Raw genomic sequence first — 26,516 nt, 5'->3', positions numbered from 1 at the left:
GCCCTCAGGGAGACCAGTTTCCCTTCTGATGACCTGCTGTGCTCACAGAGGGGCCACCTGCTTCTTTCCACAGAAGGAGTTTCCTGAGATCCTCGGGGGCTCCAACAAGTCCCTCGCCCTGCAGTTGATACACTCAATCCTGGTAAGTGAGCCTGACTCTCCAAGATCCATTCATTTCACAAACCTCCTTGGGTCACACACAGGGGTAGCTCTGGGGGTACAGATCTTCCTCATTCGTTCATTTAGTAGATCTTTACTAAGCAGAGTTCTGCAATCCCTTATCCACAATCTCAACATCCAAATCGCGCTGACAACCCAAAGGTTTCTTGTAACTCACATGGCAGCCAAAATTGACCTAGACCGATACGTAACCATTGGTCTTTATTGTTGCTATATGTTCATTCACTTTATCCCACCATATGTTTCTCTGTGGGCATATTAATGTGGGGGCTGGGGTGCTGCCCCGTCCCCCCACCCCTGAACATATCACATAATATGCAGCATATGTACTGAATTATCTGTCTACGAACGGAAAAGCTCTGAATTCTGAAAACCACCTGGGACTAGGGACCCATATTCACTACATACCTGCATACCAGCCAGGCACTGTACTAGGTTCTAGCAATACCAAGGACCATTACTCACTCACTCCCTGCACTAGGGATATAGAGACATATTTATCCTAGACACTAGGATATAGAGATGGATTTCTTTCCTTCCTTCCTTTCTTCTTTCCATAAACATTTATTCAGTGTGTATTTTGTGGCAGATTCATTTCATTCATTTTTTATTGAACAAATGTTTCTTATGCATCCACATGCCCCAGAACTTCCCGAGGCACTGGGTGCAGTGATAAGCAGGCACTCCCCCTGCACTTGAGGGACTTAGAGACTGTTACGGTGGATGGACATGACCGGGCACTTTGGTACGGTGCTGTACACACCAGAGCAGAGATGTGTTCGAGGCCCTGTGGTGTCCGCAGGAGGGAGCAGGTGGCTTCCTCGGGGAGGAAGGCTTTGGAGGATGAATTAAGTTTGTCTGGTTAATGGAGGAGCAGGACTCAGGGGAGCCAGAGGAGCTGAGAGGACCAGTTAGGAGCAGAGAAGTGTAAGGAGATCAGTGGAAGAGGCTGGCTGCAGCAGGGGAGGATGCTGGCAGCTGTTTCATGCTATGGAAGGAATAGAAAGTTTATTCTGGGGGCTGGAAACAGAAAAAGAGAAGCATGCTTTGACTTCCACTTTAGAAATAGCCCTATGGCTGCAGAGTGGCCCAGACTGAAGGCAAGGGATCCATCAGGTACTAAGGCTTAGAGGGGATGTTTGGTGAGTCTTGGTTGTCTGGTGATGAGAGTTGAGATGAAGATTTCAGATATTTAAAATATGTTAGACAGAGGAATTTCTCAGGCTGGATTGGAGATGGCCTCATGGAGGAGGAGGCCATTGATCTGGGCCTTAGCGAAGGGGAACATTTGAGCAGGAGGGCATTTCAAGAGGAGAAGGTATCTTGAGCTAGGTCCCAGCAGGTGGGAAGTAGGGTGTGTGGGAAGCTGCAGGAGGACCAGAAAGGCATGCAGTCTCTCTTCCTCCCAGTAGCAAGGCAGGAAGTACTTTCCAAATGGTAAGTAGTTTTCTCATGCAGAAGCCATAGTTTTGCTCCAGAACCCTAGGGATCTGCACTGTGACTGCCCAGCTGGGGCTCGCCAGGGGCTCCACATGGCATATGTACCCCCCTTGGATACCTCAAGCACCAAGGTGTCTGCTGGTCCTATGGGCCATGCAGCGGAACTTGCACCAGAACCTGGACCTGCTGCAGAGCCCTCACTTGCTCTGGGCCTGATTAAAAGCAGTCGGCCTTCAGAGGACCCAGTGAATGTGTCCCAGCAGCATTCCCTGGCGTGGTATACGCTGCCTCCAAATCCCAAAGAAACCTACGAAGGGCTGTGCCTCTGTCTTAGTGTTAGGGGGTTGAGGTGCAGTAACTTTTCCCCGTGTTCCCCAGAGCACCAGACTCCCAAGAACATCACCAATGTGGCAGACCTTGAACCTTTATGATGTTTCCCTTCCATCCTCTGGCATTTGTGCTGGGGCCACATTGAAGGACTGAAGACTGGGAGGCAGCCTGGTGTCAGGTCAAAAAAGCATGGGATGGGGCTTCCCTGGTAGCGCAGTGGTTGAGAGTCCACCTGCCGATGCAGGGGACGTGGGTTCGTGCCCCGGTCCGGGAAGATCCCACATGCCGCAGAGCGGCTGGGCCCGTGAGCCATGGCCGCTGAGCCTGCGCGTCTGGAGCCTGTGCTCCGCAACGGGAGAGGCCACAATGGTGAGAAGCCCACGTACCGCAAAAAAAAAAAAAAGCATGGGATGCTCTGTTAAAGGACTTGGCAATGGGTTTCAGAACAGAACTGAAGGCCTGCTCTGTGCCAGGCAGCATGCTTTTCTTTTTGTATCTTGTGTGATCCTCTGAACAACAATTGTTGTTGAACAACAACAACAATAAATAAACAACAATTTTTTTTTTTCATAGAAGAGGTAACTCCAAGAGACCAACTCGCTTAGATCAAAGAGTAAAGGTCTGGAGACAGTACTGGTACCAGGAGCAGGGCCAGCCTCAGGAGTGTGCAACCTGTGTAGTTCAAAGGGCCTCATGCTTAGAAGAGTCCTTTACTTGGTTGAATGTTCTGTTGTCGCTACCTTGAAATTCTTAGAGTTTTTGAACAAGGACCTCACATTTTTCACTTTGCACTGGGCCGCACAAACAACTTAGCCGGATCTGCCCGGGGTGGCTGTTTCTGAAATATTTCAGAGAGGCGTGCATACTGTGATTAGAGAATGAGATTTGGATGCAGATAGACTTGTGAAGGAATCATGGTTCCACCACTTTGGACAAACCACTTAACCTCTCTAAACCTCAGTTCCCTCACCTGTCAAATGGGGTTGATTTTGATACTTGCATCATAGGGTCACTGCATGGATTAAATGAGACAATGCATGTAAAGCACTTAGAATTTTGCCTGCAAAGGCAAATGTTTGACTGTTGTTGCTGTGTGTTGGCTATTGCTGTTGACCTAGATCTCTTGCAACCATGATGTTTTACAGCACATCCCTGTCCAGTATTTATACCTTGTGGCTAATGAATATTTCTACAACAAACACTCTCTGATTGATATACGAAATCGCTTCCTGGATTTGCTTGGAGATGTGTTCTTTGTGATCCCTGAGCTGGTCACAGCTCAATATCACAGAGGTGAGTCTCCTAGCACCGCTCCTCCTGCAAGGCTGGTGGCTGCAGGGATCCCTGTTGCCTGCTGACTGTCTACCTGCTCTGCCCTTCTGTTCCTTTGATGAGAGGGAGTTCCCAAGGCTGTCTGGGATATAGCCCTGCATGCTGACCTTTGCAGTTCCCCTGCCTTTCAGAGTTCAGGAATGTTGATCAGTCCTTGTTGTTTATATTCCTTCCCCTTCTTCAGGACCATGTAGGAAAGTTCTACCCCTCCATATTTTCTGGGGCCTGGACCCCACTTTCCTTCCTCTTCGGAAGTGTCTTCCCAAATATCTTAACTCTAAGCAGTAGTGGAGCAATCAGAAAGAGAAGGTTACTCGTGGGGAAGCAAACCTGCCCTTCTTTCTTTTTAAACAATTTTTATTTTTATTTATTTTTTAAATTGAAGTGTAGTTGATTTACAAAGTTGTGCAAATTTCTGCTGTACAGCAAAGTGATTCAGATATATATATGTGTGTATATATATTCTTTTTAATATTCTCTTCCATTATGGTTTATCACAGGATATTGAATATACTTCCCTGTGCTATACAGTAGGACCTTGTTGTTTATCTGTTCTATATATAATAGTTTGCATCTGCTAACCCCAAACTCCCACTCCATCCCTCCCCACCCCCCTCCCACTTGGCAACCACATGTCTATTCTCTATGTCTGAGTCTGTTTGTTTCATAGATAAGTTCATTTGTTGTCATATTTTAGATACCACATATAAGTAGAATCTCATATGGTATTTGTCTTTCTCTTTCTGACTTTCTTCACTTAGTATGATAATATCTAGGTCCATTCATGTTGCTGAAAATGGCATTATTTCATTCTTTTTATGGCTGAGTAATATATATATATATATATATATATATATATATATACACCCCCTACATCTTGTTTATCCATTCATCTGTCGATGGACATTTAGGTTGTTTCCATGTTTTGGCTATTGTGAATAGTGCTGCTATGAACATAGGGGTGCATGTATCTTTTTGAATTATAGTTTTGTCCAGATATAAGCCCAGGTGTGGGATTGCTGGATCATATGCCAACTTTATTTTTAGGTTTTGTTTTGTTTTGTTTTTTTGCGGTACACGTGCCTCTCACTGTTGTGGCCTCTCCCGTTGTGGAGCGCAGGCTCCGGACACGCAGGCTCAGCGGCCATGGTTCATGGGCCCAGCCGCTTCGTGGCATGTGGGATCCTCCAGGACCGGGACACAAACCCGCATCCCCTGCATCGGCAGGCGGACTCTCAACCACTGCGCCACCAGGGAAGACCTATTTTTAGTTTTTTGAGGAAATTCCATACTGTTTTCCATAGTGGCTGCACCAACTTATATTCTCACCAACAGTGTAGGAGGGTTCCCTTTTCTCCACACCCTTTCCAGCATTTGTTATTTGTAGACTTTTTAATGATGGCCATTCTGACCGGTGTGAAATGGTATCCCATTGTAGTTTTGATTTGCATTTCTTTAATAATTAGTGATGCTGAGCATCTTTTCATGTGCCTGTTGGCCATGAGTATGTCTTTTTGGAGAAATGTCTATTTAGGTCTTCTACCCATTTTTTGATTGGGTTGTTTGTTTTTTTTGTTGTTGTTGTTGAATTATATTAACTGTTTGTTTATTTTGGAAATAAAGCCCTTGTCAGTCGCATCATTTGCAAACATTTTATCCAAGTCCATAGGTAGTCTTCTTGTTTTGTTTATGGTTTCCTTTGCTGTACAAAAGCTTGTAAGTTTGATTAGGTCCCATTCGTTTATTTTTGCTTTTATTTCCATTCCCTTGGGAGACTGACCTAAGAAAACACTGTTTCAATTTATGTCAGAGAATGTTTTGCCTATGTTGTCTTCTAGAAGTTTTATGGTGTCATGTCTTATATTTAAATCTTTAAGCCATTTTGAGTTTATTTTTTTGTATGGTGTGAGGGTGTGTTCTAACTTCTTTGATTTACATGTGGCTATCCAGCTTTCTCAATGCCACTTGCTGAAGAGACTGTCTTTAAGATCTCAGAATGCAGGGAGTGCAGAACGAATGGATTAAAAAAAAGTAATCCAACTATATGCTTTCTACAAGACACTCACTTTAGAATCAAAGATACAAATAGGTTGGAAGTGAAAGGATGGCAAAAGATACATTCCATGCAAACAGTAACCAAAAGAGAGTTGTAGTGGCAATACTTAAATCAGACAAAATAGACTTTAAGGCTAAATAGTTACAGAGAAATTGTTACAGACTAAAAGAGACAGAGAAGCACATTATATAAGGATAAAATAGTGAATCCATCAAGAAGATATAGCAATTAAAAACCCAGATGTACCTTACAACAGAGCCCCAAAATATATGAAGCAAAAAATGACAGAATCAAAGGGAGAAACAGACAGTTTTACATTAATGGTTGGAGACTTCAACCCCACTTTCAATACTAGAACAACTATACAAAAGATAGACAAGGAAATACAAAACTTGAACAATACTATAAACCAACTACATCAAACAGAAACATAAAGAACACTTCACCTAACAACAGCAGATTGCATATTCTTCTCAAGTACACATGGAACATCCTCAGCTATAGACCATATACTGGACCACAAAACAAGTCTCAGTAACTTTTAAAAAGATGTAAATCATACAGAGTGTCTTTTCCAACCACAGTGGAATGAAGTTAGAAATCAATAACGAAAGGAAATCTGGAGAATTCACAAATGTTTATAAATTAAATGGCACTTTTTTATAGTTTAGAAAATTGTGGCAAAATATGCATAACAAAAATTTTTACCATTTTAATAATTTTTAAGTGTACAGTTCAGTGGAATTAAAGTTCATTCACATTATTGTGCAACCATACCACTGTCCATCCATCTCCAGAACATTTTCATCATCCCAAATTGAAACTCTGTACCCATTAAAAAATAACTCCACACTCCTTCTGTCTCTATGAATTTGACTATTCTAGGCACTTCATATAAGTTGAATCATATAATATTTGTCCTTCTGTATCTGGCTTAATTCACTTGGCGTAATGCCTTTAAAGTTCATCCATGTTGTATCATGTATCAGAATTTCATTCTTTTCTAAGACTGAATAATATTCTATGGTATGTATATAACACATTTTGTTTATCCTTTCGGCCATCAGTGGACATTTGGGCTGTTTCCACCTTTGGTTGTTGTGAATAATGCTTCCATGAACATTGGTATACAAATATCAGTTTAAGTTGTGGCTTTCACTTCTTGGGGTGCATACCCAGAGGTGTAATTGCTGGATCATATGGTTATTCTATGTTTAATTTTTTGAGGAACTGTTCTATTGTTTTCCACAGTGGCTGCACCATTTTACATTGTGCATTTATAATGCACAGGGTTCCAAGTTTTCCACATTTTTTTTTCACATTTTTACCAACACTTGTTATTATCATTTTTAAGTAATAGCCATTGTAATAGGTGTGAAATGGTATCTTATTGTGGTTATGATTTGCATTTCCCTAAGAATTAGTGATGTTGATATCGAATATCTTTTCATGTGCTTATTACCCATTTGTATATATTCTTTGGAGAAATGTTTATTCAAGTTCTTTGCCTATTTTTGAATTTAGCTGGTTTTTGTGTTGTTGTTACTGAGTTTTAGGAGTTCTTTACATACTCTAGATATATTAATCTTTTATCAGATAAATGATTTGCAAACATTTTCTCCCATTCTGTGGATTGCCTTATTATTTTGTTGATAGTGTGCTTTGCTACAAAATAGTTTTTAACAATAAACTCTTAAATAATCAATAGGTCAAAGAAGAAATCACAGGGAAAATCAGAACATACTTTGAGATGAATGAAAACAAAACCACAAGATTCTGAAACTTATGGGGCATGGTGAAAGCAGTGCTTAGAGAGAAATTTATAGCTGTAAGTGCATACATTAAAAAGCAAAAAAGGGCTTCCCTGGTGGCACAGTAGTTGAGAATATGCCTGCTAATGCAGGGGACACGGGTTCGAGCCCTGGTCTGGGAGGATCCCACATGCCATGGAGCAACTGGGCCCATGAGCCACAACTACTGAGCCTGCGTGTCTGGAGCCTGTGCTCCCCAACAAGAGAAGCCACGATAGTGAGAGGCCCACGCACCATGATGAAGAGTGGCCCCCGCTTGCCACAACTAGAGACAGCCCTCGCACAGAAGCGAAGACCCAACACTGCAAAAATAAAAATAAATAAATAATAAACTCCTACCCCTAACATCTTAAAAAAAAAAAAAAAAGCAAAAACAATCTCAAATCAATAACCCAACCTTCCACCTTAAGTAACTAGAAAAATAAGAGCAAAGTAAATCCAACCAGAAGGAAGAATATAATAAAGATAAGAGCAGAGATAAATGAAATAGAGTATAAAATCAATAGAGAGAATGGATGAATATAAAATTTGGTTCTTTGAAAAACAACAGAGACTTCCCTGGTGGCGCAGTGGTTAAGAATCTGCCTGCCAATGCAGGGGACACAGGTTTGATCCCTGGTCCAGGAAGATCCCACGTGCTGTGGAGCAGCTAAGCCCATGTGCCACAACTACTGAAGCCTGCACACCTAGAACCCATGCTCTGCAATGAGAAGCTACCACAATGAAAAGCCCACGCACCACAACGAAGAGTAGCCCTTGCTCGCTGCCACAACTAGAGAAAGCCTGCGCGCAGCAGTAAATACCCAATGCAGCCAAAGATAAAAGTAAGTTAATTAATTTAAAAAATAAAAATAAAAGAGTGTTTATTGAAAAAAAAGAAAAACAACGAAATTGACAAACTTTTAATCAGACTGACCAAGAAAGAAGACTCAAATTAGAAATGAAAGTGGGTGCATTACTACAGACGTTACAGAAATAAAAAGGATTATTATGAACAGGTGTATGGCAACAAATTAGGTAGATGAAATTGAGAAATTCCTAGAAACACAAAAACTACAAAAACCAATTCAAGAAGAAATAGAAAGTCTGAATATACCTATGACAAAAGAAATTATTGAATCAGTAAGCAAAACCCTACCAACAAAGGAAATCCCAGGACCAGTTGTCTTCACTGGTGAATTCTAGCAAACATTTAAAGAATTAAAACCAATCCTTCTCAACCCTTTCAAAAAAGTGAAAGAGGAGGGAATACTTCGTAACTCGTCCTGTGAGACCAGTAGTACCCTGATAGTAAAGCCAGACAAAGACATCACAAGAAAAGAAAACTATAGACCAATATCCCATATGAGCCTAGTTGCAAAAATCCTCAACAAAATCCTAGCTACTGAATCTAGCATATTAAAAGGATTGTATACCATAATCAATTGGGATTTATCCCAGGAATATAAGCATGGTTCAATATATGAAAATCAATCAATATAATATACCTGGCCTTCCCTGGTGGCGCAGTGGTTGGGAGTCCGCCTGCCGATGCAGGGGACACGGGTTCGTGCCCCGGTCCGGGAAGATCCCACATGCCGAGGAGCGGCTGGGCCCGTGAGCCATGGCCGCTGAGCCTGCGCGTCCGGAGCCTGTGCTCTGCAACGTGAGAGGCCACAACAGTGAGAGGCCCGTGTACCGCAAAAAATATATATATATATACCTTATTAATAGAATACAGGAAAAAACACACAATTATCTTATTAGATGCTGAAAAAGCATTTGACAAAATTCAACACACATTCATGATGAAGACACTCAACAAACTAAGAATACACAGGACCTTGTTCAAACTGATAAAGGACTTATGTGAAAAACCCACAGCTGATATCTTACTTAGTGGTGAAAGACTGAAATCTTTCCCTAAGATCAGGAACAAGATAAAGATGTTTCCTCCCACCATTTCTATTCAAGTTCTAGCGAGGACAAATTAAAAGGAATCTAAATTGGAAAGAAAGAAGCAAAACTGTCTCTATTCACAGATGGCATGATATTATGTGTAGAAAATTCTAAAGAATCCACAAAAAACCATGAGAGTTAATAAATTCAAAGTTTCAGGATACAAGATCAGCATACAAAAGTCAGTTTTATTTCTACACACTAGCAGTGAACAATCAAAAAATGAAATTAAGAGAACAACTTCATTTAGAATAGCATTAGCATCAAAAAGAATAAATTACTTAGAAATTAATATAACCAAGGAGGTACAAGATACGTGCACTGAAAATTATAAAACATTGCTGAAAGAAATGAAAGAATAAATGGTTTGGAAGATTTAGATTTAAGATGGCAATACTCCCAAATTTAATGCAATTCCCATCAAAATTCTGACTTCCTTTTTTGCAGAAATGGACAAGCTGATCCTAAAATTCATATGGAATTTCAGGGGACCCAGAATAGCCAAAATAATCTTGAAAAAGAACAAAGCTGGAAGACTCATATTTACTGATTTTAAAACTCACTTACTACAAGGCAATGGTAATCAAGGTGGTGTGCTACTGGCATAAGAATAGACAAACAGATCAATGTCCAGAAATAAACCTATATATATCCATGGTCAATTGATTTACACAAGGCTGCCAAGACTATTCAATGGGGAAAAAATAGTCTTTTCAACAAATTGTGCTGGGACAACTGAATAACACATGCAAAAGAAGGAAATTGAGCCCTACCCTCACACCATAATCAAAAATTAACTCAAAATGGTTATTTGTAGTGAGGTGGATGGACCTAGAGACTGTCATACAGAGTGAAGTTAAGTCAGAAAGAGAAAAACAAATACCGTATGCTAAAACATATATATGGAATCTAAAAAAAATGGTTCTGAAGAACCTAGGGGCAGGACAGGAATAAAGACACAGACATAGAGAATGGACTTGAGGACATGGGGTGGGGGAAGGGTAAGCTGGGACGAAGTGAGAGTATGGCATGGACTTATATATACTACCAAATGTAAAATAGATAGCTAGTGGGAAGCAGCAGCATAGCACAGGGAGATCAGCTCGGTGCTTTGTGACCACCTAGAAGGGTGGGATAGGGAGGGTGGGAGGGAGACGCAAGAGGAAGGAGATATGGGAATATATGTGTATGTATAGCTGATTCACTTTGTTATAAAGCAGAAACTAACACACCATTGTAAAGCAATTATACTCCAATAAAGATGTTAAAAAAATAATTAACTCAAAATGGATCAGAGACCTAAATGTAAGAGGTGAAACTGTAAACCTCTTAGAAGAAAACAGGGTACATTTCTATGACCTCAGATTTGGCAATGGATTCTTAGATATAACACCAAAAATATAAACAAAAAAGAAAAAAATTGGACTTTATCAAAATTAAAAATTATTGTGCATTAAAGGACAATATAAAGAAAGTGAAAAGACAACCCACAGAATGGGAGAAAATATTTGCAAATCATATATCTGATAAGGGTCTATTATTCAGAATATATAAAGAACTCTTACAAGTAAACAAACAAACAAACAAAAGGCCCAAACAACTCAAATAAAAAGTGGGCAAAGGATTGAATGGACATTTTTCCAAAGAAGATATACAAATGGCTAATAAGCACATGAAAAGATGATCAACATCATTTGTTATTAAAGAAATGAACATCATAACTACGAGATACCACTTCACATCCACTAGAGTAGCTACAATAAGCAAACAAACAAAAATCAACAACAACAAATCCAGAAAATAACATGTTGTTGAGAATGTGGAGAAATTGGAACACTCATATACTGCTGATGGGAATGTAAAATGGTGCACCCGTTGTAGAAAACAGTTCGGCTGTTCCTCAAAAAGTTAAACGTAGAAGTATCAACAACCCAGCAAATACACTCCTAAGCAACTATACTCCAATAAAAATTTTTTTAAAATAGGTGGTCAAACAAAAATCTTACATGAGTGTTCATAGCAGCCTTATTGTAACCAAAAAGAAGTAACAACCCAAATGTCCATAATTGGTGAATAGATAAACAAAAGGTGGTGTATATATATACAATGGATTATAATTTAGCCATGAAATATTGATACGTGCTACAATACGGATGAACCCTGGAAAAACTGCTAAGTGGAAGAAGCCCATAAAAGGCTATATGTTGTGTGATTCTATTTATGTGAAATGTCCAGAGTAGGCAAATCTATAGCACCATAAAATTCCCAAGGGTAAGGGGAGGGGTGAGTGAGGGAATGACTGCTTGAATGGGTCTGGGTTTCTGTCTGAGGTGATGAAAATGTTCTGGACCTAGATAGTGGTGATGGTTGCACAACATTCTGCACGTACTAAAAGCCACTGAATTATACACTTTGAAATTGTTAAAATGCTGACTTTTATGTTGGTGGATTTTTAAAAATTACTGTGAAGAAAATGCAAAAGCAAGCCACAAACTGGAAGAAAATATTCACAATACAAATCTGACAAAAAAATCATATCCAGAATAGAAGAACTCTTACAGTTCAGTAGTGAAAAGACAAATAATCCAATTACAAATGTGTAAAAGGCTTGAAAAGACACTTCACTAAAGAGGATGAATGAAAGCAAAATGCACATGAAAAGGTGCTCGACATTGTCATCAGGGAAATGCAAAATGAAACCAAAATGAGGCAACCATTTATACCTGCTAAAATGGCTAATATTAAAAACTCAAACCATATACCAAAAAGTATTGCCAAGGATGTGGAATGTTCAGAACTTCTGGTGGGAATGTGAAGTGGTTACAATCACCCTGGAAAACTGTAAGTTTCTTATAGACATACACCTACCCTGTTACTCAACCACAGAAAAGACTTGTATATGGATATCCACAGCAGCTTTAATCATAATAGCCCAAAATTGGAAAGAGCCCAAAATGTCTATCGTCAGATGAATGGATAAGTAATTTATGGTATATTCATGCAGTAGCTTACTACTTGGTGATTAGGAGTCAATTACTGATACAGGCAAAACATGGATGAACCTCAAAAGCATTATGCTGAGCAAAAGAAGCCGGATACAAAAGAGTACATTTTGTGTTATTCCATACAGAGTTCAAGAACAAGCAAAATTAATCAATTGTGATAGGAATAAAAACTTTGGTTTTCTCTTGGTAGAGTGACTAGAAGGAGATACAAGGGAACTTCTGGGGTGATGGAAATGCTCTGTATCCTGCTTGGGGTGGTGTTTACATGAACGTGCATGCATTTGTAAAAACTCATCAAAATGTACACTTAAAATCTGTGCTTTTTATGGTCCATACATGATACTTCTATTAAAAGAGAAAATGAGAGGAAAGGAAGCAGAGATAATAAGGCAACTTCACTGTAAGGCTTGCTAGAAGGAATTTAGAGAAATAAGCCAGTAACTGGAGGGGAAGTTGAGACCAAGAGTATGTATTGATATGTTTGTGTGTGCTTCTGTGTGTGTGTGCCCATATGTGTGTGCATATGTGTGTGCACACGTGTGTGTGCTTTAATGAGAGACTTTGTAAGCATGTTTGCTACTGATGGTGATGATCCAATAGAGAAAAACTGATGATGCAGAGAAAGAGGGGAAATTACAGAGCAAAGACCTTTAGAAGAGAGGTGAAGAAACATAGGATGCAGCAGAGCATCTTGGTAGCAGGAAATAATTTTGTTCTGTTTTTCCCAGACTGTTGAACCAGGGTCAAACAAAGGAAGTCACAAGGAGGTAGATCTCGGATCAGTATAAAGGGTTTTTTTTTGAGAAGTAGTACTGTTGCCCTCTCAGGCCACCCTGAGGGGTAGTGAGTTCTGTCTCCAGGGGCACGAGGGCCACTGTAGCAGGAAACACTAGGCTCACATTGTCTCTGGGCTGTTCCACCCACGAGTCTGTGGATCCCAGACTAGATGGACGGAAATGCAGGGCCAGCCCCTACTGCCCCCTGCATGCATGCCTGCCACAAACCCTTCCTACCTTTCTGCAGATGCTGGTGCACCTGTCTACTTCTATGAGTTTCAGCATCGGCCCCAGTGCTTAAAGGATAAGAAGCCACCTTTTGTCAAAGCTGATCACACTGATGAAATCCGCTTTGTCTTTGGACGTGCCTTCCTGAAGGGCGACATTGTCATGTCTGGTAAGAAACTGGCTTCAGGGGCTCCTGCTCTTGCAGGAGCACGAGCTTGGGACGAGTTGGGGAGAAGATGAGAATCTCCATTGTTAGCGTGAAGCCTCACCAACCGCAACACTATGCAGGGGCTGGGAGGACCGGCATGGTGGTTTACAGACACAACCTTTCGCTGGAGAATGTCTCCACTCGTAGTTTTAGAAAAAGAGGCCATGAAAAAGAGGGGCCAACATTTGCTTGATGAGTGTTTTTCTCTGGACTAAAGCCTATAGGGGTGGGCACTTGGGGGCACTCATGCAATCTGATTTTTTCTGAAAAAAAAAAAAAAAACCCACTTACTTCCTTCTCTTTGACATCTGGTCTCACCCTCCCTGCCCTTCCCAGAGCTCCCGTGAGGCTACCACTCAGGGCTTTCAAAGGCAAGAGCCACATTTTTCATAATTGCAGCTGAAAGTTGTCTGGATCCAGGTGATCTAATGTAAATGCTTGTGAACTGTTTCTGGTGAGGTTAGCTCATTTATTCCTGAATTTATGACCTGTTCAGTGCCTAAAATAATAAGCCAATCAGATGAGGTGATCAAAATTTAAAAAACCATAAGAACTACACACAGGAGTTATGACTAAACTATTTAGTTAAAAAATTGCACAGTGTAGGCTCTTAACCAGTTCATGCTAGCCTCTCCGTGAAAAGGACAGAACCTCTCCTCTAGAGCGTGTCTGTGCAGTGCGGTTTGTTCATTGTTTTATTTATTCTTTCTTATCTTATAATGCCAATACTAACAGAACTACCTCCTAGGTTGTCATAAGGATTAAATGAAACAATTCTCATAAATCATATGGTGAGTGCTTAAGAAATATTACTATTATTATTACTCAGTAACCATCACTGAACCTGTACTATGTGATGGGCACATGGACTCTCAAAAATGGAAAAAATGAACAACATATGTATGTATCAAAGGGTTAAATTCCTTGGTATCTAAAGAACTCATAAAATCAATGAGAAAAACACAACCCAGTCAAAAACTGGGTAACAGATATAAATAGTTTATGGAAAGGGAAACGTGGCTTTTAAACATAAAAATCCATTCAACCTCGCTCATAGCAAAGAGGATTAAAAACTAACCTTGACCAAGGACTCATTTTTCATAGATCAAGGTTGAGAAGAACATTTTACATAATGTATTTGAGCAGGTGGGGGAAAATTGATAACCTCATATGTCAATGGAAAACTCTATCAAAATTTAAAATGCGTGTAGTTTTTAGCCCAGCAATTCAACTTCTGGAATTTTTTATGCAATTAGACTTCCACATGTGCAAAAATATACACACACAAACACACACTAAAACATTGCTTTTACGAGCAAAAGATTGAAAAAAATGTCAAGACCCATCAATACAGTACTGGATACATGAATTATATACTTACATATATATATTTATGTATTGTATATTTATAGAGCAACAAAGAACAGTAAATGGAAGGTTTATAGGCAGCAATATGGAACTAACTCCTGGATACAATTTTAGTGAAAGAGAAAGATGTATAATGTGTGTCCACTGTAGCATCAAGTGTGTTAAAAGTGTCTGCTTAAACCCTCATGCACGTCTAGACTCCTTCGGAAGTTCCCTCAAGAATGTGGTAACAATGGTTGCCTCTGAGGCTGGTAACTGGGTGACTAGAGGGAAGAGATGGAGAAACTTACTTTCATTAGATATACTTCCTGCATTTTGAACTTTGTGCTTTAAGCAGTGTTACATTTTCAAATAAAGAAATACAATAATTGATTGATTGATCGAGAGAGAGAGGTGTCTCTGTCCCCAAGGAACTTGCAGTCCCGTGGAAAGGGCAGGAAGAGTGTTGGATGGTCAGGGAAGATGTGTGTTCAGCCTCCACCATTTGGAACCATGATTCTTCAGGCAAGTCAGTATCTGCAAATACGCAATGAGTGCAGTGAAACAGCTGAGCAGGAACATGATGCTATATTGGGCTAACTTTGCTCGGAATGGGTAAGTGAACCTCCCAGCATCCTCCGTAACCAGGTGTTTGAGGCTGAAAATCTCTCACTTCCAGGAATCCTAATGGGGAAGGCCTGCCCCTGTGGCCGGCCTACGATCAGACCGAGGAATACTTACAGCTGGACTTGAACATGAGCGTGGGACAGAGACTGAAAGAGCTGGAGCTGGAGTTTTGGACGGACACCCTCCCCCTGATGATGTCCTCTTCCAGAACGCTCCTTGCTTCTCTTTCTTTCTTAACCTTCCTTTCTCTGCTCCTGCCTTTCATTTTCTCTTTTGCTCCTATCTTTGTGTGATTCTGGTTTTCCTTCTCCTTCTGCGGTTTCTCCCACAATCATTAGCTTCATCTGTGTTTAGCTACTTTACGGAGTCAACTGCTTTAGCTGATGTTTTGGGAACTTGGGGATGATCCTTAAAGAATTATTTTCAACGTCAAAAAATGCAATTTGGGGCTTCCCTGTGGCGCAGTGGTTGAGAGTCCGCCTGCCTATGCAGGGTACATGGGTTCATGCCCCGGTCCGGGAAGATCCCACATGCCGCGGAGCGGCTGAGCCCGTGAGCCATGGCCGCTGAGCCTGCGCATCCGGAGCCTGTGCTCCACAACGGGAGAGGCCACAACACTGAGAGGCCCAAGTACCAAAAAAAAAAAAAAAAACCAACGCAATTTGCCTTGGAAAGCTACCAGATTTCTTCAATAAATCTGCAGGAGGGCTGGCCTATTAGTTGGCATCATAATGATCTTGTTACTCATATAAAATAAAATAAGAATGCAAAATATGTACAGGGAGCAGAATTTAATTATGGGCTGAAAACTCTCCCCCTCTACCCCAGCATCCAAGATGAAGTGAACTTTCTAACATGTCTTGGTGTGTGTTACCTGAATTATGTGTCCTCCAACCCCCATCTAGGTGGGTTTTAGCCACGAACCAAGCATGGATGTCCCGAACATCACTGCCTTGACCTGGCTCTCTTCTCTGGCTCAGGAGTTATGTCGGGGAGAGGGACACACCAGAGACCCTGCTCAGAAATGGAAAACAGACGTCCTCCAAGTTCTGGAATGCAGAAGTCAAACACCAGGCAGCAAGTTCAGTCAGAGATTTCCAAGAAGAAGGGATGTTTTACTGATGGGGTGGAGACTAATCCATCATTCAATAAATCTACGTTGGGTGCCTGATATGTACCAGCAATAGCCCTACTGGGGTTACAACAGTTAACAAAGACATACTCTCCATCAAATGGTGAGCAAACAGACAGTAAGCAAACATTCACACAAGTGACTATCTTAAGATACAAAGTTGAAGAATTCATTTAGTAAAGGAAGGTGTTTTAAGAAAGTGTAAGAGGGGAACCTCATTGAGGTGAAAGTCTTAGGAAGCTCTCTCTGGAGAAATAACATTTGTAATAAGAAAGGATGAATTAAAGTTAACCAGATGATAAGTAGGGAGAATGTTATACATACCATCATTCAAAGGATGCACTTTTACTTTTTATATCCATATAATTCCTGTTACATCCATACAATTTACCCAGGTAATTACTATTTATTTCTGATTCCTTCAAAATTACACGAGGTACATAGAATAGGAAGGTCTCTGAAGTGTCAGTAACTTACAGTTCTTCTGGGTCAGAGATCTTCAACTTATAGCCTGAATCTGACCTCCAGAAGAGTTTTGGTCAGCTCACACAATGTCAAATATGTTTTGGAATTAGTTTCCACCTAATTTTAAATTAGGGACATTTTACATTAAAAGCCATATTTCCAGCTTCTCAAAAAACAACAACAACAGATCCGGCAACATTAGAACTGTATTCCCACATGGTAACTAGGGCTTCTGAAAGCCCATATAACACCTTCGTGCAAATTATAAGGTATCCTTTCCTCAAAACCCTCTACAGAAAATATCTACATCTATGATATGAATGACATGTCCTCTGAAATAGTGTCCTTGTGCAGTGCACAACCTTCATAACTGTTCTCAGCAACCCTGACAAAACAATCTGCAGGAGCTGAGGAGTGGCTATCCCTTTACAAAGGCATGAACTCTCAACTTTCCCCAGTCTTCACTATTCTCCATTGTCTTGGTCCTGGCCCATTTCACTCACTGGTATTACCTGCCCCCTGAAGGTGTTTAAGTTTGGACCCCTTACCTCTCATTTTACAGTAATCTGCAAGGGGGAAGGGACTCACCCAAGATGACTTGTGAGTTAGCAGCAAGTCAACACCAGGCCTTGAGTCTCTTGTCTCTCCAGCACAAGACTCTTCCTGCCATGCTGCCTGCCTCCCTCAGCAGATGGTCCAAAGCTGTTGGATTATCTCTAGTTTAGGTGATTTTGAGAGTTGTGGGTCAGTGATGTCCGGGCCATTTTATGGTTGTTAAAAGAGGGACTGAGCCGCATACAAGCAAGCTGGAAATTCAGTTGCCTCTGCAGCTGCAGAAGGCTAATTTCTACATTGGTATTTGGCAAAACTAACAGCTAGAAAAATATCACTCAACTCATATTTTTAAATATTATTATATTAAATGAAATTACACATTATTTATATACTGCTTGCAGTCCTAGTGTCATCAAATATGGTTCTTATTTTGGTTGGTACCTTGCAGGAGGGAGCATATATCCACTTCATCCAGATACAGGGCCCTCTTCCTTCCTTGTTCCTGTCCACATGCAATTAAATGTTTTATCAAATTAAAGTTGAAATATAAATGACAGTTGGAGGGCTTCCCTGGTGGCGCAATGGTTGAGAGTCTGCCTGCCGATGCAGAGGACACGGATTCATGCCCTGGTCCGGGAAGATCCCACATGCCATGGAGCGGCTAAGCCCGTGAGCCATGGCCGCTGAGCCTGTGCGTCTGGAGCCTGTGCTCCGCAACGGGAGAGGCCACAACAGTGAGAGGCCCATGTACCGCAAAAAAAAAAAAAAAAAAAAAAAAAATGACAGTTGACATCCAGGTTTTTTTCATTTAATTTACAATTTTATATGGGGTGTAAGTAGAAGATACACTTGGAGGGTTTTTCCAAAATCCAGTGCCCTTCCACACCCAGTCCAACTTAGGCATAATCTTCTTGGCTAGGACTTGGGACTCTGTATTTTCAGTTTTTACGTGTTCAGTGCACACCCTGAATAAGAACTGCTGAGCCTTAAGCATGTGTCATATGTATTTTCCAAGTTGCCAGAGGGTCTTTAAAAAATCAGCTTTTATGGGGCATGGCCAAGATGGCAGAGTAGGAAGATCCCAATTTCACCTATTTTCATGGGCACACCTAAATTACACCTATTTACAGACCAACTATCAATGAGAATGTCCTGAAGACTAGCAGAAAAGATCTTGTATAATTAAAGATAATAATTTTAAAAGGAACTACAATGAGATGGGTAGGAGGCGCAGAGATGTCATATAGTCAAGATCCATACCCCTGCATAGGCAACCCACAAACAGGATTATAATTACAATTGCAGAGGTTCCCCTCAAGAGTGAGGGGTCAAAGCCCCACACTGGGCTCCCCAGTCCAGGGGTCCTGCACTGGGAAGATGAGCCCCCAGAACATTTGGCTTGGAAGGCCAGTGGGTCTAACTTTCATGAGAGACAGAGGGCTGTAGAAAATAGAGTCTCCGTTCTTAAGGGCACACACAAAATTTCACATGCTTGGAGAACCAGGGCAGAAGGAGGAATTTGAAATGACCTGGGTCAGACTCATTACAGAAGGCAAACATCACCCTGATACTGAAACCAGGCAAAGATATCACAAAAAAGAAAATTGCAGGTCAATATCACTAATGAACATAGATGCAAATTCCTTAACAAAATATTAGCAAATTGAATTCAACAATGCATTAAAAGGAACATATACCATGATCAAGCAGAATTTATGCCAGACATGCAAGGATAGTTCAATATCTGCAAATTGGTCACTGTGAAACACCACATCAACAAATTGAAGACTAAAAATCATATGATAATCTCAATAGATATAGAAAAATCTTTTGACAAATTTGGACATCCATTTATGATAAAAACTCTCAAAAAAGTGGATGTAGAGGGAACAAATCTCAACATAATATAGGCCATATATGACAAACCCACAGGTAACATCATACTCAATAGTGAAAAGCTGAAAGCATTTCCTCTAAGGTCAGGAACAAGATAAGGATGCCCACTTTCACCACTTTTATTCAACTTAGTACTGGAAGTCTTAGCCACAGAACTTTGAAAAGAAAAAGAAATTAAAGGAATCCAGATTGGAAGAAAGAAGTAAAACTGTTACTGTTTGCAGATGACATGATACTATATATAGAAAATCCTAAAGACACCACTGAAAAAAAATTAGAACTCATCAATGAATTCAGTAAAATTGCAGGATACAAAATTAATATACAGAAATCTGTTGTGTTTTTATACACTAGCAATGAGCTACCAGAAAGAGAAATTTAGAAAACGATTCCATTCACAATCACATCAAAAAGAATAAAATACCTAGAAATAAGTCTAACTAAGGTGATAAAAGACGTGTACTCAGAAAACTGTAAGACACTGATGAAAAAATTGAACATGACACAAACAAATGGAAAGATATACGATGTTCATGGATTGGAAAAATTGACATTGTTAAAATGACCCTACTACCCAAGGCAATCTACAGATTCAACACAATTCCTATCAATATACCTATGGAATTTTTCACAGAACTAGAACTAGTATTTCCAAAATTTGTATGGAAATACAAAAGACCCAGAATAGCCAAAACAATATTGAGAAAGAAGAACAAAACTGGAGGTATCATGTTTCTTGATTTCAAACTCTGGTACAAAGCCACAGTAATCGAAACAGTATGATACTGGCATACACACACGCACACACACACACACAAAGACACATAGATCAGTGGAATAGAAGAGAGAGTCCAGAAGTGAACTCACACTTATATGGCCAATTAATGTAGGACAAAGTTAGCAAGAGTATCTAATGGGGTAAAGACAGCCTCTTCAATAAATGGTGCTGGGAAAACTGGACAGCAACATGCAAAAGAAGCAAACGACTGCTTTCTCACACCATATACAAAAATACATTCAAAATGGATTAAAGACTTGAATGTAGGACCTGAAACCATAAAATTTGTAGAAGAAAACATAGCCAGTACATTATTTGACATCAGTCTTAGCAATATTTTTTTTTGGATCTGTCTCCCCAGGTAAGGGAAACAAAAGCCAAAACAAACAAATGGGGCTACATCAAACTAAAAAGGTTTTACACAGCAAAGGACGCTATCAACAAAACAAAAAGGCCATCTATTGAATGGGCGAAGATATTTGCAAATGATATATATGATAAGGGGTTAATATCCAAAATATACAAAGAACTCAGAACTCAACATCGATAAAACAAACAACCTGATTTTAAAATGGTCAGAGGACCTGAACAGACATTTTTCCAAAGAAGATATACAAAGGCCAACAGGCACATGAAAAGATGTTCAGCATCACTAATCATCAGGGAAATGAAAATCAAAACCACAATGAGATATCACTCACACCTGTTAGAATGGCTGTCATCAAAAAGACAACAAATAGCAAGAGTTGGGGATGTGGAGGAAAGGGAACCCTTGGCATTGTTGGTGAGAATGTAAATTTGGTGCAGTTACTATGCAAAACAGTATGGAGAATTCTCAAAAAAATGAAAATAGAACTGCCATATGATCCACCAGTTTTACTCCTGGGTATTTTTCCAAAGGAGACCTAAACACTAATTTGAAAAGGTATATGTATCCCTATGTCCATTGCAGAATTATTTACAATAGGTAAGATATGGAAGCAATCTAAGTGCCCATCAATAGATGGACATAGAAGATGTGGGGTGTGTGTGTGTGTGTGTGTGTATGGCTGAGTGTGTATGTGTATATATATATATATATATATATATATATATATATATACACATACACACTCAGCCATAAAAAAAGAATGAAATCTTGCCATTTTTGACAATATGGATGGACCTAGAGGTTATTACGCTAAGCAAAATAAGTCAGACAAAGAAAGACAAATATCATGATTTCACTTATATGTGGAATCTAAAACACAAAACAAATGAACAAACAATGAAACAGGAACATAGTCGTAGATGCAGAGAACAAACAGGTGGTTGTCAGAGGAGAGGGGGTTGGGGAGAAGAGAAAAACAGGGGAGGGAGATTAAGAAATACAAACTTCCAGCTGTAAAAAAATGAGTCATGATGTGAAATACCCAGTGTGTGGAATATAGTCAATAATTATGTGTTATTGTATGGTGAGAGATGGTAACTAGACTTATCATGGTGCTTTTTTTGAAATATATAGAGATAACAGATCACTATGTTGTGTAACAGGAGCTAACAGTGTTGCAGGGCAATTATACTTCAAAAACAAACAAACAAGTGAACAAAAACTAGCAAACTTATATAAAAAGAGATTGTATTTGTGGTTACTAGAGGCAGGGGTGAGGGAGGGGAAATTGTATGAATGTTGTCAAAAGGTACAAACTTCCAGTTATCAGATAAATAAGTACTAGAGATATAATGTACAGCATAATAACTATAATTAACACTGCCATATGTTACAAAGAAAGTTGTTAGGAGAGTAAATTCTAAGAGTTTTCATCACAAGGAGAAAAAGGTTTTCTGTTTCTTTAATTTTGTATCTGTATGAGATGATGGCTGTTCACTAAACTTACTGTGGTCATCATTTCATGGTACATATAAGTCAAATCATTATGCTGTACACCTTCAACTTACGCAGTGCTATATGTCAATTGTATCTCAACAAAACTAGAAGAAAAAAATCAGCTTTCATATCTGACTGATGTGGGTATATCACAATCTCTTTAGCCAATAGTGTGCTCCTGGATATTTATGGGCATAATTTGATGAGTAACTTTGGGAATGAGTACTTTTACTTTTTTACTTTTTTTTTTTTTTTACAGTCGAGGTCTTTTATTTTCTTCACACCCATCATGCCATGAATTCATAGGGAATGGGCTGCAACAGTTCAGGCTCCTTTCCGTTGGTTCTCATGAAGTGTGCTTCTCTGGGTGGAGCAGGCTGGCGCTTCAGTTGACCCCAAGTACCTTTCTCTTTGGCTTCCTTCTTTTTCTGACCATTTTCCTTCACCGGTTTCAGGAAGCTATCTCGGCTCTTAGAGTGCTTAATATGCTCGATAGGCACATTAATTCTCTTGGTAAGAATCTTGCCCTTAACTTGTTTGTTTATAATGATGCCAACAGCATGCTGGGTAACATTGTAGACTCTCCCAGTTTTACCATGGTAACATTTGCGGGGCATTCCTTTTTGAACAGTGCCCATTCCCTTGATATCTACAGTATCACCTTTCTTGTAGATTCGCATGTATGTGGCCAAAGGAACAACTCCATGTTTTCTAAAAGGCCTAGGGAACATGCAGCAGGTGTTCCTCCTCTTTCCCTTTGTGTTGGTCATTTTGGAGAATTACTGGAAGATGGCAGTTCCAGCCAAAAGGTGAGTACTTTTACTTTTTAAAATTACTTATGGCTTCTGGATTTGCAGAAGATCAACTGGATCAAAGGCCCTTTGATTTGATTTGATTTTTTAATTTTTTATAAATTTATTTATTTTGGGCTGCATTGGGTCTTCGTTGCTGTGCCTGGGCTTCCTCTAGTTGCAGAGAGCAGGGGCTGCTCTTCATTGCGGTGGGTGGGCTTTTCACTGCAGTGGCTTCTCTTGTTGCAGAGCACGGACTCTAGGCACGTGGGCTTCAGTAGTTGTGGATCACAGGCTCCAGAGCACAGGCTGAGTTGTTGTGGTGCACAGGGTTTAGTTGCTCCATGGCATGTGGGATCTTCCCGGACCAGGTCTCGAACCTGTGTCCCCTGCATTGGCAGGCAGATTCTTAACCACTGCGCCACCAGGGACACCCCAAGGGCCCTTTTAAAATTACTCTCCTTACGTTCTACAAATTCAATTCCGTAGGGTCACATCACTTCACACTCATCAACAATACAGGTACATGTATTTCACAATCACTTCTGGTTTTTTATCATTGTAAAAACATAAAATATTTAACACTTTCTGGCTGTAAATTTTAAAAATTATTTATTTACAGAAAAATCCTTTATTTTTTTCAAACAATCTTGAATTTGAATTAAATCAAACCCAAACAAAACTTTAGAGACAAATCAGCCTTCGCCTGTGAATTTCCTCTCATCCAGCAGAGGTCAGCAATGTAAAAGGGGAAAAAAAATTCCCTTCCCTCAGGGATCCTGGGATGCAGGTGATATGATACCCTAGAACGTAGAAGGAAAAGAAAACAATACAAAATAGTTAAGTTACAAACCTATACCATTAATCATTGTCCCTTTTCCCTGTAAGATTTGGAAAGGGGAAAAGTACAGTTCATTACCTCAAAAGACTGAAATGACTCATAGGCGGAAAAGAGTTTGGGGCCAGCAGTTTTTTTCTTTCCTGTTTTTTCTACTTTCCCATCAAGTCCCTAGGAGCCTGCCTCAGATGGGCAGAAAGTAGTTCCTTCCCCTGTGTGTACCTGTTCTTTCTACTCTTGCCTCAGTGGCCCTTTGGGCTCTGGACCTTTCTGCGTGACCCCCAAAGCCCGATTCTTCTCCCTCTCAGCCTCTGGTCTTGGCTGAAAGTCATGGGTTTTCCCTCCTGGCAGAGGTGGAACAAGGTGCAAGGTGGGCTCAGGACCTGTACCTGGGAAGCTGCCATGCCTGGCACTGCCCCAGGTAACATATCTACAAGATGAACCCCCTTCCCACAGCTGAGACTGACCCAGCCCGCCATAGCCCTTCTGCTCTGCTAAAAGTTTGTAAGTGTGCACCTCATTTTATTCCCTGGGAAGGGAGGAGTGGGGAGAGAAAAACCTGTCACTTGATTATGTCCAAATACAAAGGAATTCCTGGGCAAAGAAGTTGCTGTGCTCCATGGATGGGTTGGGTCTCAAATTGGGACCTAAAGAATGGATGGGGGGATAAAGGCCAGCAAAGGTGTGTGGAAGCTCGACCATAAATGTACAGGGCGGACATATATACACTACCAAACGTAAAATAGATAGCTAGTGGGAAGCAGCCGCATAGCACAGGGAGATCAGCTTGGTGCTTTGTGACCACCTAGAGGGGTGGGATAGGGAGAGTGGGAGGGAGGGAGACGTAAGAGGGAAGAGATATGGGAACATATGTATATGTATAACTGATTCACTTTGTTATAAAGCAGAAACTAACACAGCATTGTAAAGCAATTATATTCCAATAAAGATGTAAAAAAAAAAAATGTGCAGGGCGGGGGAAGGGCCAGCCCAGTCGGCAGCATGGCTGGTATTGTCACAGTTGCTAGAGCACAACTTTGAGGCTTAGGGAACAGCTTTTATACCTTGACCTTTGTTTAGAGTGGGATGATGGATAAGAGGTGAATTTATCTACCCATCCATCCATTCATCCACTATCTATCATCTATATCTATCTATCTATCTATCTATCTATCTATCTATCTATCTATCTATCTACCTATCTGGGCTCCTTTATAGGCATACCTCATTTTATTTCACTTGACTTTATTATGCTTTACAGATATTGCATTTGTTACAAATTAGAAGTCTGTGGCAACCCTGTGTGGAGCAAATCTATTGGTGCTATTTTTTCCAAAAGAATTTGCTCACTTTGTGTCTCTATGTCACATTTTGGTAATTCTCACAATATTTCAAACATTCTTCATTATTATATGTGTTATGGTGATCTGTGATGAGTAATCTTTGATCTATTGTAATTGTTTTGCGGTGCCAGGAATCATGCTCATATAAGATGGCAAACTTAATAAATGTTTTGTGTGTTCTGACTACTCCATCTATGGACCATTCCCCTGTGACTCTCCGTCTCCTCAGGCCTCCCTATTCCCCAGGACAAAACTATATTGAAATTTGGCCAGTTAAAAACCCTACAATGGCCTCTCAATATTCGAGAGAAAGAAAGAGTTGCACGTCTCTTATTTCAAATCAAAAGCTAGAAATGAGTAAGCTTACTAAGGAAGGCATGTTGAAAGCTGAGATAGACTGAAAGCTTAGGCCTCTTGTGCCAAACGGTTAGCCTCATTGTGAGTGCAAAGGGAAAGTTCTTGAAGGAAATTAGAAGTGCTGCTCCAGCGAACACACTAATGATAAGAAAGCAAAACAGCCTTATTGCTGATATGGAGAAAGTTTTAGTGGTCAGATAGAAGATCAAACCAGTCACAACATTCTCTTAAGCCAAAATCTAGTCTAGGGCTTCCCTGGTGGCGCAGTGGTTGAGAGTCCGCCTGCCGATGCAGGGGACATGGGTTCGTGCCCCGGTCCGGGAAGATCCCACATGCCGCGGGGCAGCTAGGCCCGTGAGCCATGGCCGCTGAGCCTGCGCGTCTGGAGCCTGTGCTCTGCAATGGGAGAGACCACAACAGTGAGAGGCCCACGTACTGCAAAAAATAAAATAAAATCTAATCTAGAGCAAGGCCCTGACTTCCTTTAATTCTGTGACAGCTGAGAGAGGTGAGGAAGCTGCAGAAGAAAAGTTTGAAGCTAGCTGAGCTTGGTTCATGAGGTTTAAGGAAAGAAGCTGTCACCATAACATAGAAGTACAAGGTGATACAGCAAGTGCCAAAGTAGAAACTGCAGCAAATCATCCAGATTATCTAGCTAAAATCATTAGTGAAGGTGGCTACACTAAACAACAGATTTTCAATGTCGATTAAACAGCCTTATATTGGAAGAAGATGCCATTCTCTCATAGCTAGAGAGGAGAAGTCAATGTCTGCCTTCAAAGCTTCAAAGGACAGGCTGACTCTCTTGTTAGGGGCTAAAGCAGCTGGTGACTTTCAGCTGAAGTCAATGCTCATTTACCATTCTGAAAATCCTAGGGCCCTTAAGGATTATTCTAAATCTACTCTGCCTGTGCTCTATAAATGGAACAACAAGGCCTGGATGACAACACATTTGTTTGCAACATGGTTTGCTGAATATTTTAAGCCCATTGTTCAGACCTATTGCTCAGGAAAAAAAGATTCCTTTCAAAACATTACTGCTCATTGACAGTGCACCTGGTCACCCAAGAGCTCTGATGGAGATGTACAAGATTGTTACTGTTTTCATGCTGCTAACACAACATCCATTCTGCAGCCCATGGATCAAGGACTAATTTCAACTTTCAGGTCTTGTTATTTAAGAAATACATTTCATAAGGCTATAGCTGCCACGGAT

At 40.4% G+C, this 26,516-nt stretch overlaps 2 protein-coding genes across 2 annotated transcripts in view; one reads left to right on the top strand and one right to left on the bottom strand.

Moving 5' to 3' along the window:
• The window catches only part of CES5A (carboxylesterase 5A), a 34,141-nt gene extending 15,980 nt beyond the window's left edge, over positions 1 to 18,161 (top strand). The window contains 6 exon segments of the mRNA XM_033845361.2: positions 74 to 142; positions 3,096 to 3,243; positions 13,116 to 13,260; positions 13,643 to 13,665; positions 15,212 to 15,266; positions 15,331 to 18,161. Coding sequence (XP_033701252.1) covers positions 74 to 142; positions 3,096 to 3,243; positions 13,116 to 13,260; positions 13,643 to 13,665; positions 15,212 to 15,266; positions 15,331 to 15,571 — 681 coding nt within the window. The 3' untranslated portion in view covers positions 15,572 to 18,161.
• A 4,076-nt stretch (positions 18,162 to 22,237) lies between these two features.
• LOC109550102 (large ribosomal subunit protein eL21-like) lies at positions 22,238 to 22,741 on the bottom strand. The gene has a single exon (XM_033844625.2). It carries the CDS (start codon positions 22,739 to 22,741, stop codon positions 22,259 to 22,261), a length of 483 nt encoding a protein of 160 aa, XP_033700516.1. The 3' UTR covers positions 22,238 to 22,258.
• Between the last annotated feature and the right edge of the window lie 3,775 nt (positions 22,742 to 26,516).

The sequence above is a fragment of the Tursiops truncatus genome, chromosome 19, assembly GCF_011762595.2.
Source record: "Tursiops truncatus isolate mTurTru1 chromosome 19, mTurTru1.mat.Y, whole genome shotgun sequence".
NCBI classification, from domain to species: Eukaryota; Metazoa; Chordata; class Mammalia; order Artiodactyla; family Delphinidae; genus Tursiops; species Tursiops truncatus.
The sequence above is the reverse complement of the archived record's forward strand: the minus strand, read 5'-3'. Positions and strand labels throughout refer to the sequence as shown.